Source organism: Schistocerca nitens, chromosome 11 (assembly GCF_023898315.1).
Source record: "Schistocerca nitens isolate TAMUIC-IGC-003100 chromosome 11, iqSchNite1.1, whole genome shotgun sequence".
Lineage (NCBI taxonomy): Eukaryota > Metazoa > Arthropoda > Insecta > Orthoptera > Acrididae > Schistocerca > Schistocerca nitens.
Window position 1 is genome coordinate 181016690 of NC_064624.1, and position 24643 is coordinate 181041332.

General features: G+C 41.4%; 1 protein-coding gene across 1 annotated transcript in view; it reads left to right on the forward strand.

Moving 5' to 3' along the window:
* Positions 1-24643, forward strand: part of LOC126212758 (serine/arginine repetitive matrix protein 2-like) — a 629880-nt gene that overhangs the window by 562814 nt on the left and 42423 nt on the right. The window contains exon 25 of the mRNA XM_049940165.1: positions 10385-10564. Coding sequence (XP_049796122.1) covers positions 10385-10564 — 180 coding nt within the window. The remainder of the gene's footprint in view (positions 1-10384; positions 10565-24643) is intronic.

Below are 24643 nucleotides of genomic sequence, written 5' to 3' on the forward strand. Positions count from 1 at the left end.
GTGACTCTCAGGCTGAAGTCTCAGTTGGCAGAATTTTACGACGAAGGTATCTCAAACCTTGTCCACCACTATGATAAGTGCCTCAATGTGTTTGGTGACTATGTGGAAAAGTAGTATGTCAATCACTCTTTCAGACATGTATAATAAAATGTGTTACTTGTACTTCATTTGTTTTTTAATGTAAAAAACATTCCCTACTCTCTGAATAGTCCATGTATAACTGTTACTAACACTTTTTCTTTTTACCAGTACTCTGACTTGTTTGATATGGCCCACCACGAATTCTTCCCTTGTGCCAATCTTTTCATCTCGGACCTGCACTTGCACCCTACATCCGACCAAATTATGTGTCTCTGTATACTACCATTTGCCAAAAACCTCGTTGAATAGTGCAAAACATAAAAGATCAGATGTGTTAATGAAATCTTGGTGTTCAAATGGTGGCAGTATCACAATTCAGTTGATATGTATGATACCCCAACCTGAAACCAACTTATGGCATACCAAAAATAAATATTCTTATACTCAACCTATAATGACAAAATACAACAAAAATAACAACAAAATACATTCATTCTATCAAAATTATTTTTAAAAGTCTCCAAAAATTACTCATTAAATTATATGAAAATTCAACCAATTTCCAGCCTACATTACTAAACACCAAAAATCCCTTAAAATCTTGAATGTTTATATCGCATTAAATTTGTAGTTGCTTTGGCAGAATGATGAAAATATTAAGTAGGTTTGTTGCTTATAATGAACTGTTAGTCATGAACATCAAAATCAGTAATCGTTGAACTTCATGTAATCAATAATGTGAATGAAATTCGATTGGTTATAGATAGGTGTCTGAGAAAATTAAAGTAATGTAAGAGACTTCCATTGTTGTGTTAATTAGCACTATATTTTCCTTTGACAGTAATTATCTCAACAAAAAGGGAAAGCTGCCTAAGTGTTGCTGTTATCATAGCAATGATTTCCATGTGCATATTTTTTGTTAGTTTATTCCCTTCAAAACCATGTGAAGCCAAACTGTGATACAAAAAACATCAAATCACATTTGCAATTCATCAGATGCATTCCTTACAAGTCTGAACCACTTGTAAAGTTACTGACCTTTTTTGGATGCCTTGCAAGTGTTGTAGCTGTTAATCTTCACCAGTCTTCCTCCAATAATTGTTGGGTGAATTAAAAAGTTAGTAATCTTCATAAAAAAACTGCCAGAAATTACTGTTTTGTTAATTTACTTTTATTTTTTTTAAACACAAAATTATCATCTTTTAAGCAGCAATTTTCACAGGTAATATCAAACAGTACAGGAACTCAAATAGTCGATGAGTGGTCTACCAAAACTTTACAAGTGGCAACACAGACAGCTAACATCTCACCAGCTTAAACACAATGACTAACTGGTTGAATAAACTGAATGGCACAGCAATTACACACACAAAGCATTACATGATAGTTATTATCAAACACTGACTAAAACATAGTAACTAAACACTTTTACTGATCAACCACAACTGACTAATAACATAGCGACTGTACCGATAGAATATTCATCAGTGACTGACTGATGCTTTGTGTGATATATAAACAAAGATGATGTGACTTACCAAATGAAAGCGCTGGCACGTCGATAGACACACAAACATACACACAAAATTCAAGCTTTCGCAACAAACTGTTGCCTCATCAGGAAAGAGGGAAGGAGAGGGAAAGACGAAAGGATGTGGGTTTTAAGGAAGAGGGTAAGGAGTCATTCCAATCCCGGGAGCAGAAAGACTTACCTTAGGGGGAAAAAAGGACGGGTATAAACTCACGCACACACACACATATCCATCAACACATATACAGACACAAGCAGACACATTTAAAGACAAAGAGTTTGGGCAGAGATGTCAGTCGAGGCAGAAGTGCAGAGGCAAAGATGTTGTTGAATGACAGGTGAGGTATGAGTGGCGGCAACTTGAAATTAGCGGAGATTGAGGCCTGGTGGGTAACGGGAAGAGAGGATATATTGAAGAGCAAGTTCCCATCTCCGGAGTTCGGATAGGTTGGTGCTGGTGGGAAGTATCCAGATAACCCGGACGGTGTAACACTGTGCCGAGATGTGCTGGCCGTGCACCGAGGCATGTTTAGCCACAGGGTGATCCTCATTACCAACAAACACTGTCTGCCTGTGTCCATTCATGTGAATGGACAGTTTGTTGCTGGTCATTCCCACATAGAATGCATCACAGTGCAGGCAGGTCAGTTGGTAAATCACGTGGGTGCTTTCACATGTGGCTCTGCCTTTGATCGTGTACACCTTCCGGGTTATAGGACTGGAATAGGTAGTGGTGGGAGGGTGCATGGGACAGGTTTTACACCGGGGGCGGTTACAAGGATAGGAGCCAGAGGGTAGGGAAGGTGGTTTGGGGATTTCATAGGGATGAACTTTCCTTGACGTTGACCTCCATCTGTCCAATGACCAGCTTCACACATCCGTCCACTTCAGACCCACCAACAAGCAACAGTACCTCCATTATGACAGCTGCCACCCATTCTACATCAAACGGTCCCTTCCCTACAGCCTAGGTCTCCGTGGCAAACGAATCTGCTCCAGTCCGGAATCCCTGAACCATTACACCAACAACCTGAAAACAGCTTTCGCATCCCGCAACTACCCTCCCGACCTGGTACAGAAGCAAATAACCAGTGCCACTTCCTCATCCCCTCAAACCCAGAACCGCCCACAGAAGAACCACAAAAGTGCCCCACTTGTGACAGGATACTTTCCAGGACTGGACCAGACTCTGAATGTGGCTCTCCAGCAGGGATACGACTTCCTCAAATCCTGCCCTGAAATGAGATCCATCCTTCATGAAATCCTTCCCACTCCACCAAGAGTGTCTTTCCGCCGTCCACCTAACCTTCGTAACCTGTTAGTTCATCCCTATGAAATCCCCAAACCACCTTCCCTACCCTCTGGCTCCTATCCTTGTAACCGCCCCCGGTGTAAAACCTGTCCCATGCACCCTCCCACCACTACCTATTCCAGTCCTATAACCCGGAAGGTGTACACGATCAAAGGCAGAGCCACATGTGAAAGCACCCACGTGATTTACCAACTGACCTGCCTACACTGTGACGCTTTCTATGTGGGAATGACGAGCAACAAACTGTCCATTTGCATGAATGGACACAGGCAGACAGTGTTTGTTGGTAATGAGGATCACCCTGTGGCTAAACATGCCTCGGTGCACGGCCAGCACATCTCGGCACAGTGTTACACCGTCCGGGTTATCTGGATACTTCCCACCAGCACCAACCTATCCGAACTCCGGAGATGGGAACTTGCTCTTCAATATATCCTCTCTTCCCGTTACCCACCAGGCCTCAATCTCCGCTAATTTCAAGTTGCCGCCACTCGTACCTCACCTGTCATTCGACAACATCTTTGCCTCTGCACTTCCGCCTCGACTGACATCTCTGCCCAAACTCTTTGTCTTTAAATATGTCTGCTTGTGTCTGTAAATGTGTGGATGGATATATGTGTGTGTGTGTGTGTGTGTGTGTGTGTGCGAGTGTATACCCGTCCTTTTTCCCCCTAAGGTAAGTCTTTCCGCTCCCGGGACTGTAACATCAAAGACAGGAAAAGTAAAAATTACAGAAACATAATAGGCAGTGAAGTTATACTGGTTAACTATAAACTGTGTAATCCAAAAAAATAGCAAAAAGTCACGTACTATTTAGAGAAATGGAAGTTTTAATGTGCACTGGGAAATCCAAAGTCTGCCAAAAATTTTCTGGAAAGTAAAATTTTCTAATTTGAATGTTTTACAAACTGGCACATTGTTCTAGAAAAGTAATATGTTTTTGTAATCAGAAAAATATGGGTCTATAAAACTACGACAGTGGAATTTTGACAGGATGACATTTTACAACTCAAAATTACTTAAATAGGGTAATTGTGAGTAAGTATACATTTTAAAATACACAGTTTTTGGAAAATGTGAGATGTTTGTTACAAAATAAACTTAGTACAAATACACTCCTTAAATAACGTTTTCTTTTCTTTACTGTATTCTGTTCTACACATAATGGATGTACCATGAAAACATGAAACTTACTTTTCTATCTGTGTGGTATATCACTAAAAGCAGAGGTGTTGAGTAGTTGATAGGCACACACAAAAAGAAAGAAAACTCGCCAGATTTTGGAATAATCCTTTTCAGAGCTAAAGTAACACACACACACAAACCTATGCCCCTATATGGTGCTGGCTGGATGAACAATATGTATGTCTGTGTGTGTGTGTGTGTGTGTGTGTGTGTGTGTGTGTGTGTGTGAGAGAGAGAGAGAGAGAGAGAGAGAGAGAGAGAGGGAACAGAGGGGGGGCAAAAAAATTGATTAAGGAGTGTATTTGTAAGTGGAGGTATTCTGTCTCACTATGTTTCACACTTCCTGCTTCTCCTTTTCCTCTCCCGTTAGTCCAATCTCCTTATTGACCACTGAATACCAAAACGGTAGTCAGTTTTAGTTAACTGTTAGGTCCTGCTGTCCAGCAACAAAAACAGGATGTCTTATTCTGTTTTGAGGAGTGTTGTGTGGAGCAAATGGAAGTGAACACAAGTGAATGTGCATTTGCAGACAATTCACCAGCATTCGCTATGATTCGCTCGTTCTGTGACCAAGCATTTACATTAAAGGTAATGGCACAGAACGCAAGACAATGAGCACAGCCTGTGAACGCTGTGTTATTGTTTTTTGGCTTTAATAATCAGCATACAGCATGCAACACTATATTAGTTAGAACCACAACGCAAAAGTTCAGTACTCAGAGAGGATTATTTTTCACGGCAAGTGCACTGTATTTGGTAAAGAAACTGAAAAGGATATGAAAGGTACAATTTAGGTGTCTGAATTCGCACTTAAATATGAAATGTGTAGAGGAAATGCACGTAACACTGAACTGCAGATGCAGCCTTCCTTAGCGTCGGTGCAAAATTTTGCAAATATATTAGTCAAATCTTTTCACTGGTTACTCATTATAATCGAGGAGGAAATTTTTGACATAGGCAAAGCATGTCAACGATTTTATTAGAGTTGTTGTTGTTGCTGTTGTGGTCTTCAGTCCTGAGACTGGTTTGATGCAGCTGTCCATGCTACTCTATCCTGCGCAATCTTCTTCATCTCCCAGTACTTACTGCAGCCTACATCCTTCTGAATCTGCTTAGTGTATTCATCTCTTGGTCTCCCTCTACGATTTTTACGCTCCACACTGCCCTCCAATGCTAAATTTGTGATCCCTTGATGCCTCAGAACATGTCCTACCAACCGATTCCTTCTTCTAGTCAAGTTGTGCCACAAACTTCTCTTCTCCCCAATCCTATTCAATACCTCCTCATTAGTTACGTGATCTACCCACCTTATCTTCAGCATTCTTCTGTAGCACCACATTTCGAAAGCTTCTATTCTCTTCTTGTCCAAACTAGTTATCGTCCATGTTTCACTTCCATACATGGCTACACTCCATACAAATACTTTCAGAAACGACTTCCTGAGGCTTAAATCTATACCCGATGTTAACAAATTTCTCTTCTTCAGAAACGATTTCCTTGCCATTGCCAGTCTACATTTTATATCCACTCTACGTCGACCATCATCAGTTATTTTACTCCCTAAATAGCAAAACTCCTTTACTACTTTAAGTGTCTCATTTCCTAATCTAATTCCCTCAGCATCACCCGACTTAATTCGATTACATTCCATTATCCTCGTTTTGCTTTTGTTGATGTTCATCTTATATCCTCCTTTCAAGACACTGTCCATTCCGTTCAACTGCTCTTCCAAGTCTTTTGCTGTCTCTGACCGAATTACAATGTCATCGGCAAACCTCAAAGTTTTTACTTCTTCTCCATGAATTTTAATACCTACTCCGAATTTTTGTTTTGTTTCCTTTACTGCTTGCCCAATATACAGATTGAATAACATCGGGGAGAGGCTACAACCCTGTCTCACTCGTTTCCCAACCACTGCTTCCCTTTCATGCCCCTCGACTCTTATAACTGCCATCTGGTTTCTGTACAAATTGTAAATAGCCTTTCGCTCCCTGTATTTTACCCCTGCCACCTTCAGAATTTGAAAGAGAGTATTCCAGTTAACATTGTCAAAAGCTTTCTCTAAGTCTACAAATGCTAGAAACGTAGGTTTGCCTTTTCTTAATCTTTCTTCTAAGATAAGTCGTAAGGTTAGTATTGCCTCACGTGTTCCAACATTTCTACGGAATCCAAACTGATCTTCCCCGAGGTCCGCTTCTACCAGTTTTTCCATTCGTCTGTAAAGAATTCGCGTTAGTATTTTGCAGCTGAGAGTATGTTCAAGGAATTGATAAAATCTGCTGTACAGTTTGTTACACGAGAGATAGCGTGGTCCGCCGGCCGCTGTGGCCGAGCGGTTCTAGGTGCTACAGTCTGGAACAGCGCGACCGCTACAGTCGCAGGTTTGAATCCTGCCTCAGGCGTGGATGTGTGTGATGTGCTTAGGTTAGTTAGGTTTAAGTAGTTCTAAGTCCTAGGGGACGGATGACCTCAGATGTTCAGTCCCATAGTGCTCAGAGCCATTTGAACCAGATAGCATGGTCCCAGGTAAAACATTTTTGTTGGTACTAAGAAATCAAATAATCATCACAAGTCTTTAACGTAACAGTGCTACATTATCCATTTATTTACAGATACCATAAATGTGAGCACTGATACTTATCAGGTCTTTTGTTTACTTCTAATTATCACAATACATACATACTGACACATGCTTACTTTCAAGAACATTTATTGTGGTTTTACTTTCTCATAAAAGAATTACAAAGCTTGACCTTAGTCACTCCATTCCTGCCTGATGCAAGCCTCTGATCTACCGATCATATTTATTTTCCTTTTACACTTGTGCTGTGGACCTCTTTGATGCCAGAAGCAGCTGTGGTGTCTATAGTCTTCTATCAGCGACATTACATTCTCATCAGACCACTCCATCGCTCATGTAATTCTGCACACATGTGAACAACAATGAAATAGACAAGTTAGAAAGAGGAAAGCTTTCTGTACTGCTAGTGCAGGGCTTAACAACTGGCCGGTTTTGAGCGCGAGTACTCGCGTCTGCTCAGGCACGTGCTCACGAGCAGCTGCAAGGTCGCGGAGTAGGGAGGGAGGGGAAATGCGCGCGCACGTTTGAATAGGGCCGCAGCGTGCCTATTGAATTCGCGCTGACTGTGTAACGTTTAAAGTACTACGATCAGCTCTAACAGTCACTTCGCTGGTTAAGAATCATGTCAAGTCGCCGTTGTGTAACCCCAACCGTGCTTTCGCAGTTCAACCCCCATTGGGAGGAGTTTTATCTGTTTACAGAAAAAGATGGTGTTGCAAAATGTTTAGTATGTCACAAAACGCTGAATTCTTTTACGAAATTTAAATTGCAGTGACGTTATATGTCGTACCACGCGAAAGACTACGGACGTGGAAAATGTGATGGACCAGATCGTGCACGGGAAGTTATTAAACTTAAAAGGAAGCTATCCGAAGAAGATCTGGACGACGAAGAAAGATCAACTGAGGCAGCTCTCAGAGTGAGTTACAAAATTGCTTTGCTTTTAGCAAAATCCCTGTGCCCCTTCACTGATGGTGATTTAATAAAAGAATGTTTGGTAGTTGCAGCGGAACATTTGTGACCAGCTCAAGTTGAACAGTTTCGGATTGTGCCATTATGTAACATGTCTATTATGCGTCGCATACAGGACATGGCAGACGACGTCCAGAGCCAGCTTGCAAATATCTGTAAAGATTTTATGGCGTATTCTCTAGCTCTGGACGAAAGTGCTGATATCACTGGAACAGCGCAGCTTGCCATATTTATTAGAGGTGTTAATAGAGATCTTCAGGTGAGGCAGGAGCTCCTCGATGTAGTAGCCATGAGGAACACTACAACTGGAGGTGATATTTTAAGTAGTGTTGAAGAAAGTGTTGAAAATACAGGATTGTCGTGGAATTCTTTAGTTTCAGTGTCTACAGATGGTAGAGGCATACACTAAGCTAATAAAATTATGTGGCACGTGTACATTCTCCTTTATTTGTTTCATTTGTCACAGTAATAATTCGTGAGTGATATCCCTGCAGGTGGCCGCGGATTTACATTGACTGGCGGCAGCTGTTGTGTGCCCCACGCGACTCTCCCCACTCTCCGCTCTGGTCCGGTAGTGGGGGTAGCGTGCTCGCGCTGCCCCGTGCTCGCGCCTTGCTGCTCACAGCTTGCTCCGCGAGCACATATGTTGTGACGCCCTGTGCTAGTGCCACATGAGGTGGTTACGAACTTCCTCTTATGGTTCACCAAAAGACTGAAAACTTGAGGGACACAAATGAATGCAAGTTCATATGAACCACTCGAGACAAAATGCAGTTTAAACAGTGAATTGGTAGACATTATGCTGCTTGATCCGGTATTGTTTGGTGTAAGCTTATTTTGGATTTATTGCCTTAATCAGTACATCTGCACAAAATTGCATTTATTTATGTATAGCATAATATATGATTTATAAAGGTTTGCTACATTGGATGTTGTACTCATGTCCTGATGTTGTGCACAGACATATACCAACTTTGAGTACATTTTCACTGCTGTCCATAGTTGTTGGATGTAATATTTTTTCAGTAACGTTTTAAAGTTGTTCAATGATTTGATGTTGCACCTATGTTTTAATATGTTTGTTATTATTCTGACACTCACAGAAATTCAAGTTTGACAGCTAGTTGTTTGCACAAAGATATTTATGTTGTTGTGGGTCATGTATCTATTGAGCAGTTATTTGTGTGTTTCCATTCTCTGATATTTTGGTTATTCATTATCCCCACATAAAATTCCAATAAAAGTTTTAAGAACTGTGTGTGACCGAAATTGGTTTGTATATTTAGTGTACTGTGGAGATAATCCTTAGTATGTCTGTGTATATTTCAAGTCCCTCTAAAATATTAACGACTGGATCTTTGCGATTTTGTGCAGGATTTGTAGTGCATTTTCAAAGTTGTCAACTTTGTGTCTTTCATTTTAGAGGTGTGTAAATAGGTGGATTGGTTGTTGTTTGTTTCTCTCATGTGTTCTATGAATCTGACAATGAAAATTTTTCCCGTCTGTCCTATATAAAAAGTAGTGCAGTTATTGCAGTTAATTTTGTATAGTATAAACGAAGAAATTTCGTCATCAGATTCAGAGAACACACGAGAGAAACAAATAACAACCAAGCCACCTTCTTTACACACCTCAAAAATGAAAAACACAAAGTTGACAACATTGAAAACACTCTACAAATCCTACATAAAATTCCAAAAGGTCCAGTTATGAAGATTTTGGTGGAATTTGAAGTGCACAGGCACACTAAGGATTATCCCCAGAGTGTATTAATGAAAAAACTGATTTCAATCACATGCAGTTTTTAAAAACTTTTATTGTAATTTTGTATGTTGTTGTTGTTGTTGTTGTTGTTGTTGTAGTGGTGGTGGTCTTCAGTCCTGAGACTGGTTTGATGCACCTCTCCATGCTACCCTATTGTGTGCAAGCTTCTTCATCTCCCAGTACCTACTGCAACCCACATCCTTCTGAATCTGCTTAGTGTATTCATCTCTTGGTCTCCCTCTACGATTTTTACCCTCCACGCTGCCCTCCAGTACTAAATTAGTGATCCCTTGATGCCTCAGACATGTCCTACCAACTGGTCCCTTAAACGGATAACAAATAACCAAAACACCAGAAATTAGAGAAACACATCAATAACAGTTCGATAGATACATCATCCAAAACAACATAAATATGTTTGAGTAAACAACTAGCTGTCAAACTACAACTGTCAAAACAGTAAAATACATAATGTATGTGCAACATCAAATCATCAAACAATCTTAAAACAGTACTGAAGAAGAATTGCATCCAACAACTACTGACAGCAGTAATAGTCTACTCAAAGTTCACACATTTCCGTCTACAACATCAGGATGTGAGTACAACATCCACTATAAAAAACCCTTTATAAATTATATATTATGTAAAATATAAATACATGCAATCGAATGCAATAAAGTCAAAATAAGTTCATATGCAAAAATAAAATATCAAGCAGCATAGTGTCTCCTAATTCTCTGCATTAGGTCCTACTGTGACATAACATATGCTGCAGGTCCCATAATAAAGAGAAAGAACGCAGTTTATTACCACATGCCTATGTTTACATCAGAGAGAATTCTTGTTCACTGTTGTGCATTCACTTGTGTTCAGTTTGGTGTACAGGGAGTCCCACACGGCTCCCTCCGTACATCTGGCAAGAGAGTCGACTAGAATCGTTTCCCTCCTCTCGCAGTGTACGGAGTGGTCGTCCGCAAGCCGCAGCCGCAGCAGCCGGTGCAGCTGTCCCCGGACCGCTGGCAGTACCGCGCCGCATTCCCGTCCCCCACCGGCAGGTGGCCGCAGTCCGAGTCCGAATCCGGCAGCGAGGCGGGCGAGATCCAGCGCATCCTGGGCCGCGGCCGCAGCAGACCAGGTAGGGACGCCGATCTGTCTGCTTCTGCGACTGCGCCCGCGTGCGAGCGCCGACCTGTCTGTGTGCTGTCGTGAGCTGTGGAGCGGACGTGATCTCACACGACACGACACTGCGGGTTCCTCCGAAGGTCGAGGGCACTCGTTCCGAGTTGAGCGAGCTGCATGAGGAGAGAGGGGAAATCAGGCTAGAGGGTTAAACTCAGCAAAATTTGTTTACAATAATAATGTGAACATTCTCATTTGCAATGATGACTGTAGCTGCACATTTCAGCTTCCTGATTCGTAGCAGGTACACGTGATAAAAATTTGTTGGAAAAATTAATTAAGAAATTGATTCTGCATAAAACTATTTCAAAATTGTGTATGTTTGATTAATAAAAGACCATCAATTGTCAGTACTTCAGTTTTGATCTCTCAGGTTTTCCCAGCACAATTCATTAATTTATTTATTTCGAGTCAAAAACATTACAACAATATTTACAATATACACAATATAACAAATCAGGTCAAATCATAAAAGAACAAACTAAACGGTATTAGCCCAAAATTGTGCAACGGCAGCAGCATTGTCTGAAACATCAACAAGCTCTTGTGTGGAACATGATACAGGACATCTAGGACAGTTAATTAAATGTTTGGTTGTCTGTTCTTCTCCGCAGTCACACAAGGTGGAAGATTCCTTCATAAAGCCCCATTTAAACAGATTGTCCTTAGTTCGTCCGACGCCACTCCTGAGCCGATTTAGAGACTTCCACACTGTCCAGACTTGATTTCCACCAGGAGGAAGGGTCTCAGAAGGAGTCATCCAATCATTACTGTCAGATTTTGCTGTCCACTGAGATAGTCTGGCTGCTCCAGTCCGACCGGTGAGGGGTGTAGTAGTTCTCATGAAGCTCCTCCTAGATTTGAGTCTACTAATTGGTGGCTGGTATCCATGTAGCAGGTGATCGGTGTTATGATCTGCTTTATGTCTCTCAAGTTTGGCTGCGACTTCACGCCTTATGTCTGGAGGAGCAATACCTGCTAGTTTATGGAGTTTATCAATAGGTGTAGCTTTGAGGCATCCCGTTACTGTCCTGCAGGTTTCGTTCAGGGCCACATCAACCTGCTTTGCATGAGATGACTTGTACCATACAGGACATGCGTATTCAGCTGCGGAATAACACAAGGCCAAGGCTGATGTTCTTAGTAGTTTGGGATCTGCACCCCAAACGCTGCCAGTGAGCTTCCGCAGGATGTTGTTACGAGCAGCAACTTTCTGCTTAGTGTTAGTGCAGTGTTTTCTGTAGGTCAACGTTCGATCTAAGGTGACACCCAGATATTTGGGGTAGAAACAATGTTCAAGCTCTTGATCTTCCCAAAACACTGTAAGTTTTCTATAGGCCTCTCGATTGCGTAGGTGGAAGGCACAAACTTGAGTTTTAGCAGGGTTCGGTCTTAAGTTATTGACTCTGTAGTACTCAGATAGGTCCTTGAGAGCAACAGTAAGCTGGTTTTCTACTGTGTCAAAATCTCTGGCTTGTGTGACTAAGGCAAGATCATCTGCATAGATGAAACTCTTTGTAAGAGAAGGTTGAGGCTGGTCATTTGTAAATATATTGAACAATATGGGGGAAAGGACACTACCCTGAGGCAAGCCATTCCTTTGACTTCTCCATCTACTCTTTCTTCCTTGGAACTCCACATAGAATCGCCGGTTTTCCAAAAGTGTCTGCACAGTTCTGGTGAAATTAATGTCTCTAGTGATGTAGTAGACTTTGTGCAATAATTGTCGATGTTGAATGGTGTCATATGCTGCTGTGAGATCCACGAAGACAGCCCCGGAAATGTATCCTTTTTCATATCCCTCTTCAATATGTTCAGTCAGATTAAGGACTTGTGCTGTACAATTCTTTCCAGGTCGGAAACCTGCTTGTTGAGGTATGAGTTGTTTTTCAACAATGGGAGTGAGTCTATTTAGCAACATTCTTTCATAGATTTTATACAAATGGCAAAGGAGCGAAATCGGTCGGTAGTTCTTGGGATCAGCTGCACCCTTTCCAGGTTTTAGTAAGGGAATAACTTTAGTTTTCCTCCAGATGGCAGGGATCTGTTTCCGCTTCAGACAACCATTATAGAATTGCAGAAGCCATCTTTCCGTGATGGGACCAAAATGTTTAATTTGCTCAATCATTAGGTCGTCTAGACCAGGCGCTTTACCATTTTTGCATTTCTGAATTGCGGTTCTGAGTTCTTGTAAGATGAAGTCATTTGATAGATGGTTGTTTTCACGTTCAGGTTCTCTTTTGAGTTTTGTTCTATCTTTAGAACAATTGACCCTTCCATTCTGAACTAGATGATGAGCAATTTGATCTGGTGCAATGTTTGCATGGCCATGATTGTGGACAGGGTCGTTGTTCAGGCGTCGCAGCAACTGCCAGGCTTTCTGACTGCTTTTAGACATATCAAGGTTCTCGAGTAACTCTATCCATCGTTCTTTTTTGGATTTGGCTAAGGCTGAGGATAAATTTTGGCCAGCAGTTAAGGTTTCAATGCTGTAAGGATTATCATTGAAAAGTTGGATATAGTTGTGTAGATGCTTCACGGATTCTTCTGTCAAGCCAGGTATGTAGTTAACTCGACAGCCTCTGGGAGTTGAGAGTCTTGAGCATCTTTTCACGGCTTCTACAAACTCATCGTAGTTGGAAACTGAGGGTTCTATGCGTGAAACTTCTGAGTCAAGGAGATCAGCAAACTTCTGCCAGTCTGCTTTCTTGAAATTGTATCGCCTTCGGAATGATGTGATTCTAGGAGTAATGGCTGCAAACACTTGGCAGCCTATGGGGCGGTGTTGAGTATTTGGTATCGGATTTAGAACAGTTTTTCTGCATTGGTGAGCTATGTTCTCGCTAACAAAAATTAAGTCGGGGTTATACCCACGTTTCCAACGCCCACTGTTAAAAGATGGTGGGAGTTTATTATCATGGACAAGATTAAGATGGTTGGTATCAGCCCAAGTCAAAACTGCTTCACCATTACTGTCGTCCTCAACATAACCCCAAACACTGCTATGACTATTGAAATCTCCAACAATAAAGTGAGCTTGTTGATTGGTGTAGTTGTCTGTAGGTGAAAATTGGAAATCTGCTCCTGGGGGTTTGTAAATTGACGACACAATACAACCATTCAGTTCTACAGACAGTATTTCAATATTGTTGAATTCTGTAAGTGAATTCATTCATTAATGGTGTGGTTCTGGGTGTACAGCTGGGTTTTATTTGAGTGTTCTGCACAATATTTCGATGACTGACCCTGCAGTCTTCTTCAAGTGCTGCTAGCTGTGCTTAATGTGTATTCACTGTCAATAGTTGTTAGCCTAATGCTGCTATTTATATGAGGCGTGTTTTTTAAGTAAGGGCTGTTTCGAAATTAAAAAAAGATGTGCTAAGATATCTCAATATTTTTTTTTTACATGAAAGCCTATACCTTAATCTACTTTTGTACATAATTTCCGTCAATATTGAGGCACTTGTCATAACGTTGTACCAGTTTTTGAATACCCTCCTCTTAGAAGTCTGCCACCTGACTTGTTAACCACTGCATCACCACTGTTTTGACTTTGTCATCGTCTCGAAGACGCTGACCGCCCAGGTGTTCCTTCAAGTGCAGGAACAGATGATAGTAACTGGGCGCAAGATCGGGGCTGTACGGAGGACGATCTAGAGTTTCCAATCGAAAAGATGTGATGAGCTCTTCGGTCCGATTCACCACATGCGGACGGGCACTGTCTTGCAGCAAAATGATGCCCTTGCTCAACTTCCGTGGACTGTTGCTTTGATTCTGGTGTGACATAGGCCACCCACGTTTCATCGCCCGTAACAATTTGGCTTCGTCACCGTCGTTGTGGTACCGCTCAAGGAAAGTCAGTGCACTGTCTAAACGTTTGGTTTTGTGCACACCCGTCAACATTTCCGGTACGCAATGTGCACACAATTTTCGGTAATTCAAGCGCTCGGTCACAATGCCATACAAAACGCTACGAAAAATAGTAGGAAAGTCATCCCGCAAGGAGGAAATCGTAAAGCGTCTGTTTTCTCTCACCTTATTGTCCACTTACTGCACCAAACTTTGATTAACGACCGAAGGACGCCCACTCCGTTGTTCGTCGTGCACATTTGTGCGGCCATCTTTAAATGCTCTCACCCACTTTCTTACCATTCCATCACTCATAATGTTTTCTCTGTAAACTGCACAGATCTCACCATGAATATCATTCGCTTTTAGGCCTTTAGCACTAAGAATCTTATAAGAGCCCGTACTTCACAGTCAGCGGGACTCACGATTATCGGAGGCATCTTAAACACTCAGTACACAATGTAAACAAGGAAGAATCAGACTGTAATGGCGTCAGTGCGTAGACAACAGATGTAGGTACCCAGTGCGCATGCGCAGAACGCCGACCACAGCGCTGGGGCCGCGGTGTGCCAAATTGGTACTTACTTAAAAAAACACACCTCGAAGATGAGAGAGATTCCCTACACCCACTTGATGAACTTTTGTTTTTCAGAGCCCACACTGTTCCACGAAACGAACATTCTCTCATGTTTTCCAGCTCTTGTGGATATAGCTGGTGAATTCTTAGTAAATTGAGTGGTGGACTGTGAAGTGTCCCTCACAGGGACACAGGGAAATCATTGATCAAGTTTCGACAAGTTTATCGATAGCAAAAATACATCTGCTTCAATAGCAAGAGCAAAAAGCACAAAATACAACAACTCACTAGGTACAGGTACAGAACCTTGACAGCGCTGTTACCTAGAAGTTGCCTGACTGTTTCTAGTGTGTAGTAACACTGCTAGGAGCTTAGTAGGAATATACACTTGCAGGGAAGTAATCCTGCTTCTGAGAATGTCGCCCAGATTAAGTGCAACACATTTGCAGAAAAGTCTACCCTTAACATAGTCTAAGTCCATAGAGGAAAACAGTGATGAAAGCTGAGAAAAGAAACATTGGTCCTTATAACTATTTATTTACAGCTCGTCCAAAACAGATACGTGTTCCAAAGTTTTACTGACCTTCAAAGTAGTCACCAGCATTGTGTATAATCTGTTGTCAGTGATGTGGAAGTTGTAGGATACTCTTAGCAGTGCCAGTTGTGTTGACAGTTCTGTAGCAACTCTGAAGCAAATGCCGTGAAGTGTTTCCTTCAGTTTAGAAATCGAGTCGCAACTCAGGAGGGCTTAAGTCAGGGGAGTGCAGTAAGTGGTATAGCACTTAGCAGCCCCATCAGTCAAACAAATCAGTAACAGCTTGCACTGCACTCTAAGAGTGTCCTAAGACAACGGCAAAGAAGTGGCTGGTGTAGTCCGTGTGCCGGCCTTTATAGCTGCCAGTGGCAGAATACTTGTGATACCATTTTCTTGTCACGTGTTGGAAAGACGCGAATAGGCAACCTCTGCCAACACTGGTGTCAGGTTGTGACTTCTTCTTCTTCAGTAGCGCTACAGCCCTCGGTGAGCCTTAGCTTCTTCAACAATCTTCCTCCATACTTCTCGATTATTTGCTGCTATTTTCCACCCCTGGACTCCCATACTGGTGAAATCCACTATTATGTTGTCAATCTATCTTCTTCTAGGTCTCCTTTATTGTCTAGCTGAATGGATCACACCTACCATAATTTTGTTTGGAATTCTAACCTCTGCCATTCTCTCCACATGTCCATTGTATTCGCTGTGATTTCACAAATTTCTCAGAAAACATAATGAAATAGGTGGAGGTTTCAATTTAAATGAGGCTCAGGGTACGTAGTTCGATTTATTAAGCTCTCGCCAGTCATCATATCGACCAGAGCAAGAAGACTCTGCAGTTTATGGAATATCAGTGCAGGTTCTGAAAAAGTAAGATCATCGAACTAGGTTTGCGGATGGATGCAGGGCTTCCTGTCAGATACAACTCAACATGTTTTTAACCAGGTGAAAGCAACAGATGTAAAGTACTTTTGGAAGTACACTAAGGAAGTGTTATAGAGCCTTTACTATTTACAATATATAAAAATGATCTAGTAGATTAAATTGGAAACTGGTTTGAGTCTATGAAGTGAGTACACGTAATGGCACAAGTCACAGCACCTGAAGGAGATGATCTGCACATCCCATTCGGCCCTCTGAGTCTCATCATTTGATGGCTTGTTGAAATAGCTGAAAACTGTTCTTTAGCATCATGCAGATGCTTTACACTACGCAGTCGTTACAGTTAAGTGGCTCTTTCCACCTATATTAGCTCTGTAAATGATGTGATGGCCGGGCACAGTTTTACATTCAGACGTTTTTTACAGTCAGAGACCTAATGTTATTACCTTCAATTCAAACATAAACTTAGTAACAACATCACAGTGAACCGACACAATAATCAGTGAACACAGTAATGGTTTGAGACAGTGATAAAATAATCAAAAGAACGGTGCACACTGTGATGTTTTCAGTGAAATAACATGAATGAAAGAATCAGCAGATGAACCAATAACTGCACAAATCCAGTATTTAAGATGTCGATACTGGAGTCCACACCTTTTACAAACAGTTGCGCAGTGACATTTCCTGTTTGCTACTGCACCTGTAACTGACAATTTTAGATGGTGTATGACTATTTAAAGACTGGCGTATGAATAAATTTTTATTTCATAAACTAAATAATAATTTAAAAATGGCTCGGTTAATATTTGCTAATCCAAATGGACTATATACTAAGGACGTAACATGTTACAGGTTAGGAAACGAGAAAAGTTTATAGAACCATCTTATCCGCCTCCATAAGCTGAATGGTCAGAGGGGCTGAGTACTGCACAGATGGTTTTGGTTCAGTTCCCATTGCTGCCAGGGCTTTTCCTTGGTGGGAGGGCACTCAGCCTCACAATGCCAACTGGAGAGTTACTTGAGTGAGTGGTAGCAGTTAATAAATCTGACAGTGATCGGGGAACAGTGTGCTGTCCCCACACTTGTCCATATTGCATCCAATGACAACACTTGGCAAAGGATGACACAGTGATTGATCAGGCCCGACTGCCCCACCTGAGGCAGAATGCAGAAGTTTAACTTACTTAAAAGAACAGTCTTAACGAATCCATGTTGTGAATACCATATTTACAAGATGGTCATTTTGGAAAATATTTTACATTATGATAAATTATGCAAAATCATAATCAGTGAGTTAATCAATTAGGGAAGACTGTCATCTTTTCCATGAAAATTGTGACAAAAGAAGAATGATGCCAAAGTTCAGAATGTAACAAGCATAGAGGCAAAATCTGCAATGGAAAATTATGATGGTCTGGAACTTCATTGTGAATTATTTTTTAAGTTCTAAATCTACATCCTGCATGGCAGGGGATACATCCTATTGTACCACACAATATATATAAATGACCTAGGCCCTAGTAGATAGTGTCGGAAGTTCCATGCGGCTTTTCACGGATGATGCTGTAGTATACAGAGAAGTTGCAGCATTAGAAAATTGCAGTGAAATGCAGGAAGATCTGCAGCGGATAGGCACTTGGTGCAGGGAGTGGCAACTGTCCCTTAACATAGACAAATGTAATGTATTGCGAATACATAGAAAGAAGGATCCTTTATTGTACGATTATATGATAGCGGAACAAACACTGGTAGCAGTTACTTCTGTAAAATATCTGGGAGTATGCGTGCGGAACGATATGAAGTGGAATGATCATATAAAATTAATTGTTGGTTAGGCGTGTACCAGGTTGAGATTCATTGGGAGAGTGCTTAGAAAATGTAGTCCATCAACAAAGGAGGTGGCTTACAAAACACTCGTTCGACCTATACTCGAGTATTGCTCATCAGTGTGGGATCCGTACCAGGTTGGGTTGACAGAGGAGATAAGAGAAGATCCAAAGAAGAGCGGCGCATTTCGTCACAGGGTTATTTGGTAAGCGTGATAGCATTACGGAGATGTTTAGCAAACTCGAGTGGCAGACTCTGCAAGAGAGGCGCTCCGCATTGCGGTGTAGCCTGCTTGCCAGGTTTCGAGAGGGTGCGTTTCTGGATGAGGTATCGAATATATTGCTTCCCCCAACTTATACCTCCCAAGGAGATCACGAATGTAAAATTAGAGAGATTTGAGCGCGCACGGAGGCTTTCAGACAGTCGTTCTTCCCGCGAACTGTACTCGACTAGAACAGAAAAGGGAGGTAATGACAGTGGCAAGTAAAGTGCCCTCCGCCACACACCGTTGGGTGGCTTGCGGAGTATAAATGTAGATGTAGATGTAGATATACCAGTTATTGAGGTTTCTTCCCCTTCCACATATGGAGTGCAGGAGAGATTTGCAAGCAATTTCCTTAGTGGATTAATTACAATTCCTGAATATTTTACCAAAAAACTGAAGTCTATCACCTGCTTTAGCCAAAACAGAGCCTATTCAACCATTCCATTTCATATCCCTACAGAGTCTTACACCCAGATATCTGTAGGAGTTGGCCAATTCCAGCAATGATTGATTGAATGCTTATGTGTGCGCTTTAATTATTCTAATCTTGTCCTCATGATCCCTGTGTGTGCAATAAATAGGGGTTGTACGGGGTGTTCAAAAAGTCTCTCTGCAGTGCCATATGACTGTTAGCTGCACATGTCATATGATACTTCGCCTGCCGGGGTCACTTCCCTTCAAGTGGACTCTCCCAACATTCCGCTGTTCTGTTTATCTCAGTAAAAATGAATATTCAGTAAATTAATAACTTGTATTTCACTGAGTTTCATTTCGGTATGGAAGAGGAAGAGGATATAGATGAAGATGAAATGGGAGATACGATATTGCGTGAAGAGTTTGACAGAGCACTGAAAGACCTGAGTCGAAACAAGGCCCCGGGAGTAGACAACATTCCATTAGAACTACTGACGGCCTTGGGAGAGCCAGTCATGACAAAACTCTACCATTTGGTGAGCAAGATGTATGAGACAGGCGAAATACCCACAGACTTCAAGAAGAATATAATAATTCCAATCCCAAAGAAAGCAGGAATTGACAGATGTGAAAATTACCGAACTATCAGTTTAATAAGTCACAGCTGCAAAATACTAACGCAAATTCTTTACAGAAGAATGGAAAAACTAGTAGAAGCGGACCTCGGGGAAGATCAGTTTGGATTCCGTAGAAATGTTGGAACACGTGAGGCAATACTAACCTTACGACTTATCTTAGAAGAAAGATTAAGAAAAGGCAAACCTACGTTTCTAGCATTTGTAGACTTAGAGAAAGCTTTTGACAATGTTGAGTGGAATACTCTCTTTCAAATTCTAAAGGTGGCAGGGGTAAAATACAGGGAGCGAAAGGCCATTTACAATTTGTACAGAAACCAGATGGCAGTTATAAGAGTCGAGGGGCATGAAAGGGAAGCAGTGGTTGGGAAGGGAGTGAGACAGGGTTGTAGCCTCTCCCCGATGTTATTCAATCTGTATATTGAGCAAGCAGTAAAGGAAACAAAAGAAAAATTCGGAGTAGGTATTAAAATTCATGGAGAAGAAGTAAAAACTTTGAGGTTCGCCGATGACATTGTAATTCTGTCAGAGACAGCAAAGGACTTGGAAGAGCAGTTGAACGGAATGGACAGTGTCTTGAAAGGAGGATATAAGATGAACATCAACAAAAGCAAAACGAGGATAATGGAATGTAGTCAAATTAAATCCGGTGATGCTGAGGGGATTAGATTAGCAAATGAGACACTTAAAGTAGTAAAGGAGTTTTGCTATTTAGGGAGTAAAATAACTGATGATGGTCGAAGTAGAGAGGATATAAAATGTAGACTGGCAATGGCAAGGAAATCGTTTCTGAAGAAGAGAAATTTGTTAACATCGAGTATAGATTTAAGTATCAGGAAGTCGTTTCTGAAAGTATTTGTATGGAGTGTAGCCATGTATGGAAGTGAAACATGGACGATAACCAGTTTGGACAAGAAGAGAATAGAAGCTTTCGAAATGTGGTGCTACAGAAGAATGCTGAAGATAAGGTGGGTAGATCACGTAACTAATGAGGAGGTATTGAATAGGATTGGGGAGAAGAGAAGTTTGTGGCACAACTTGACTAGAAGAAGGGATCGGTTGATAGGACATGTTCTGAGGCATCAAGGGATCACAAATTTAGCATTGGAGGGCAGCGTGGAGGGTAAAAATCGTAGAGGGAGACCAAGAGATGAATACACTAAGCAGATTCAGAAGGATGTAGGTTGCAGTAGGTACTGGGAGATGAAGAAGCTTGCACAGGATAGAGTAGCATGGAGAGCTGCATCAAACCAGTCTCAGGACTGAAGACCACAACAACAACAACATATTCACTGCAGCATACGGCACTGTGGAGAGACTTTTTGAGCATCTCGTAGTATGCTCTTGCAGTCATAATTTAAAGCCAGTTCTACAAACTCTGTTATTATATTTCCTTTCTATAGTTCACGTCTAAAAGAGTCTGCCTGTTCAGTTTCTTCAGCATCTCTGTGACACTCTCCCAAAGGTCAAACGAACCTGTGACCATTTGTGCTGCTCTTCTCTGTAGACAATCAATACCCCCTGCTAGTCCTGTTTGGTACGGGTCCCACACACTTGAGAAATATTCTAGAATGGCTCGTACAAGAGGTTTGCAAGCAATTTCCTTAGTAGATTAATTGCAATTCCTGAATATTTTACCAGTAAACTGAAGTCTTTCATCTGTTTCAGCCACAAGAGAGCCTATTCAATCATTCCATTTCATATCCCTACAAAGTCTTACACCCAGATATCTGTACGAGTTGGCCAATTCCAGCAGTGACTCAGTGATATTACAGTCACATGATAATATGTTTTTTACATTTCGAAAAGTGCACAGTTTTATATTTCTGAACATTTAAAGCAAGTCTTGGTACCACTTTGAAATCTTATCGAGATTTGATTGAACTTTCATGCAGCTTCTTTCAGACAGAACTTCATTATAGATAACTGCATCATCTGCAAAAGTCTGAGGTTTTTATTAATATTGTCCACAAGGTATTTAATATACAACATAACAGCAACGGTCCCAACACAGTTCCTTGGGGCACAACAGAAGTTACTTTTACATCTCACAATGACTGTCCACCCAAGGTAACATGAGGTATTCCCCTTACCAAAAGGTCTTCAATTCAGTCACAGATTTCACCTGACATCCGAGATGATCGAACTTTTGATAATAAATTTAGGTGTGATACCAAATCAAATACTTTTCAGAAATCAAGAAGTATTGTATCTATGTGACTACATACATCCAAAGCTGTCAGTATGTCATGAGAGAAAAGAGCAAGTTGGGTTTTTTGCGACCAATTTTTTCAGAATCTGTGCTGGTTGGCATGGAGGAGGTCATTCTCTTCAAGATACCTCTTTAAGTTTAATTTCAGAAAATGTTCTAAGGTTCTACAACAATCTATATCAAAGAAACTGGACAATAGTTTTGTGGATCCCTTCCACTACCCGTGTCATAGATGGGTGCTGCCTTGCTTTCTTCCAAATACTGGATACAAATGTTTGTTCCAGGGATCTATGATAGATTATACATACAGGAGAGGCAAACTCAGCCACAAATTCAATATAGACTCTAATAGAGATTCCATTGGGCAGTGGAGCTTAGTTCAATTTTAACATTTTTAGCTGTTTCTCAACTTCATAGATGCTAATACTGATTTCACTCGTCTTTCCAGTGGTGCGAGGATTAAATTGGGTTTTCCTTTGTAAAGGAACATTTGAAAACAGATTTAAGCATTTCTGCTTTTGCTTTGCTATCCTCGATTTCAGTTTGTCTCTCTCGGTTGGGACCGGACACTAGCTTTTCGGGGGCCACTAACAGTCTTTACACGTGACCAGAATTTCTTTGGATTTTGCGGAAGGTCATTTGACAATATTCCGCTATAATAGTCACTGGAGGCTTTGTGCATTGCCCTCTTGACAGTTAAATGTGTTTCATTCAGCACTCTCTAACTATAGTCCTACACTTTGTCTTACATCTATTATGCAGTACTCCCCGTTTCTTTACAGTGACTGTATACCAAAGCAGGTCCCTCACATTATGAACTGTTCTACTGCGTAATATCTGTCCAGTGCATAGTCAACTCTTTTAAACTTGAGCCAGAGTTTGTCTACAAGCTCCTGCCATGTGCTGAAAGTTTGAAGTTCCTCACTGAGATATGGCACTATGACATTTTATATAGTTTACTGAACATATATACCTTTCTACTTGTTTTAGTTGTCCTTTGTACTTTGGTAACCGTTGTTGCCACAACTGCATCATGGTTGCTCATACCAGTTTTGGGTCTATTTGTTGCCATTAGATCCAGTACATTTCTATTATGAGTGTGGTTCCTAACGGTCTCTTCTGGGCAGTTATCAGAGAAGGCATTTAGTGAAGTTTCATAGGATATATTATCACATCCACCACTAACAAAACTGTAATTTTCCCAATTAATTGTTGGATGGTTAAAGTCTCCACTGATGATGACAGTACGATTGGGAAACTTACGTAAAAACAAACTGAGGTTTTTCTAAAGTTTTCGGTCACTTGAGGAGCTGAGTCTGGGAGGGCGATAGAAGGATACAATTACCATTTTATGCCCATCCCTGATACTGAGTCTTGCCCAAACTATCTCACGTGCAGCTTCAATTTCTATCTCAGTGGATCTGAGTTTCTTTTCTACAGTGACAAGTACATCAACTCCATTTCCCATTAGCCTACGTTTTCGATACACACTTAAATTTTCTCCGTAAATCTCACTGCTATCAATTTCAGGTTTCAAGCAGCTTTCAGTACCTACTGGTAGTATTATGTGAGCTTCACTATTTTTCAGGAGTGCTTCGAAATGTGGCACTTTGTTGCGAATGCTTCGGCAGTTAACGACTAGGATTTTAACATTCTCACCTGTAGGAGGCATTTCTTCCAATCTTACACTGATACTTCTGGGTTTCCTACAGCCATCATTATGAAAAGTCATCTAATCTGGCGACAGCCAGGTACCCGAGTAGCAGCCTCTGATGTGTAGTGCAGACCTGACTCATTTAGGGTGACCCTACAGTTCCCAAGCCTATGGTGCAAGTCTAGGAAGTTACAGCCTAGCTTGTCGCAGAACCTTCCTCTGGTTCAGTCCTACCACTCAACTCAGAACCAAAGGACCATGGTCAATTCTGGGGTCAATCTACATCTGCATCCATACTCCGTAAGCCACCTGACGGTGTGTGGCGGAGGGTACTTTGAGTACCTGTATCGGTTCTCCCTTCTATTCCAGTCTCGTATTGTTCATGGAAAGAAAGATTGTCGGTATGCCTCTGTGTAGACTCTAATCTCTCTGATTTTATCCTCACAGTCTCTTCGCAAGATATATGTAGGAGGGAGCAATATACTGCTTGACTCTTCGGTGAAGGTATTTTCTCGAAACTTTAACAAAAGCCCGTACCGAGCTACTGAGCGTCTCTCCTGCAGAGTCTTCCACTGGAGTTTATCTATCATCTCCGTAACGCTCTCGCAATTACTAAATGATCCTGTAACGAAGCGCGCTGCTCTCCATTGGATCTTCTCTATCTCTTCTATCAACTCTATCTTGTACGGATCCTACACTGGTGAGCAATATTCGAGCAGTGGGCGAACAAGCGTACTGTAACCTACCTCCTTTGTTTTCGGATTGCATTTCCTTAAGATTCTTCCAATGGCTCTCAGTCTGGCATCTGCTTTACCGACGATTAATTTTATATGGTCATTCCATTTTAAACCACTTCTAATGCCTACTCCCAGATAATTTATGGAATTATTTGCTTCCAGTAGCTGACCTGCTATATTGTAGCTAAATGATAAAGGATCTTTCTTTCTATGTATTCCCAGCACATTACACTTGTCTACATTGAGATTCAATTGACATTCCCTGCACCGTGCGTCAATTCGTTGCAGATCCTCCTGCATTTCAGTACAATTTTCCACTGTTACAACCTCTCGATATACCACAGCATAATCCGCAAAAAGCCTCAGTGAACTTCCAATGTTATCCACAAGGTCATTTATGTATATTGTGAATAGCAACGGTCCTACGACACTCCCCTGCGGCTGC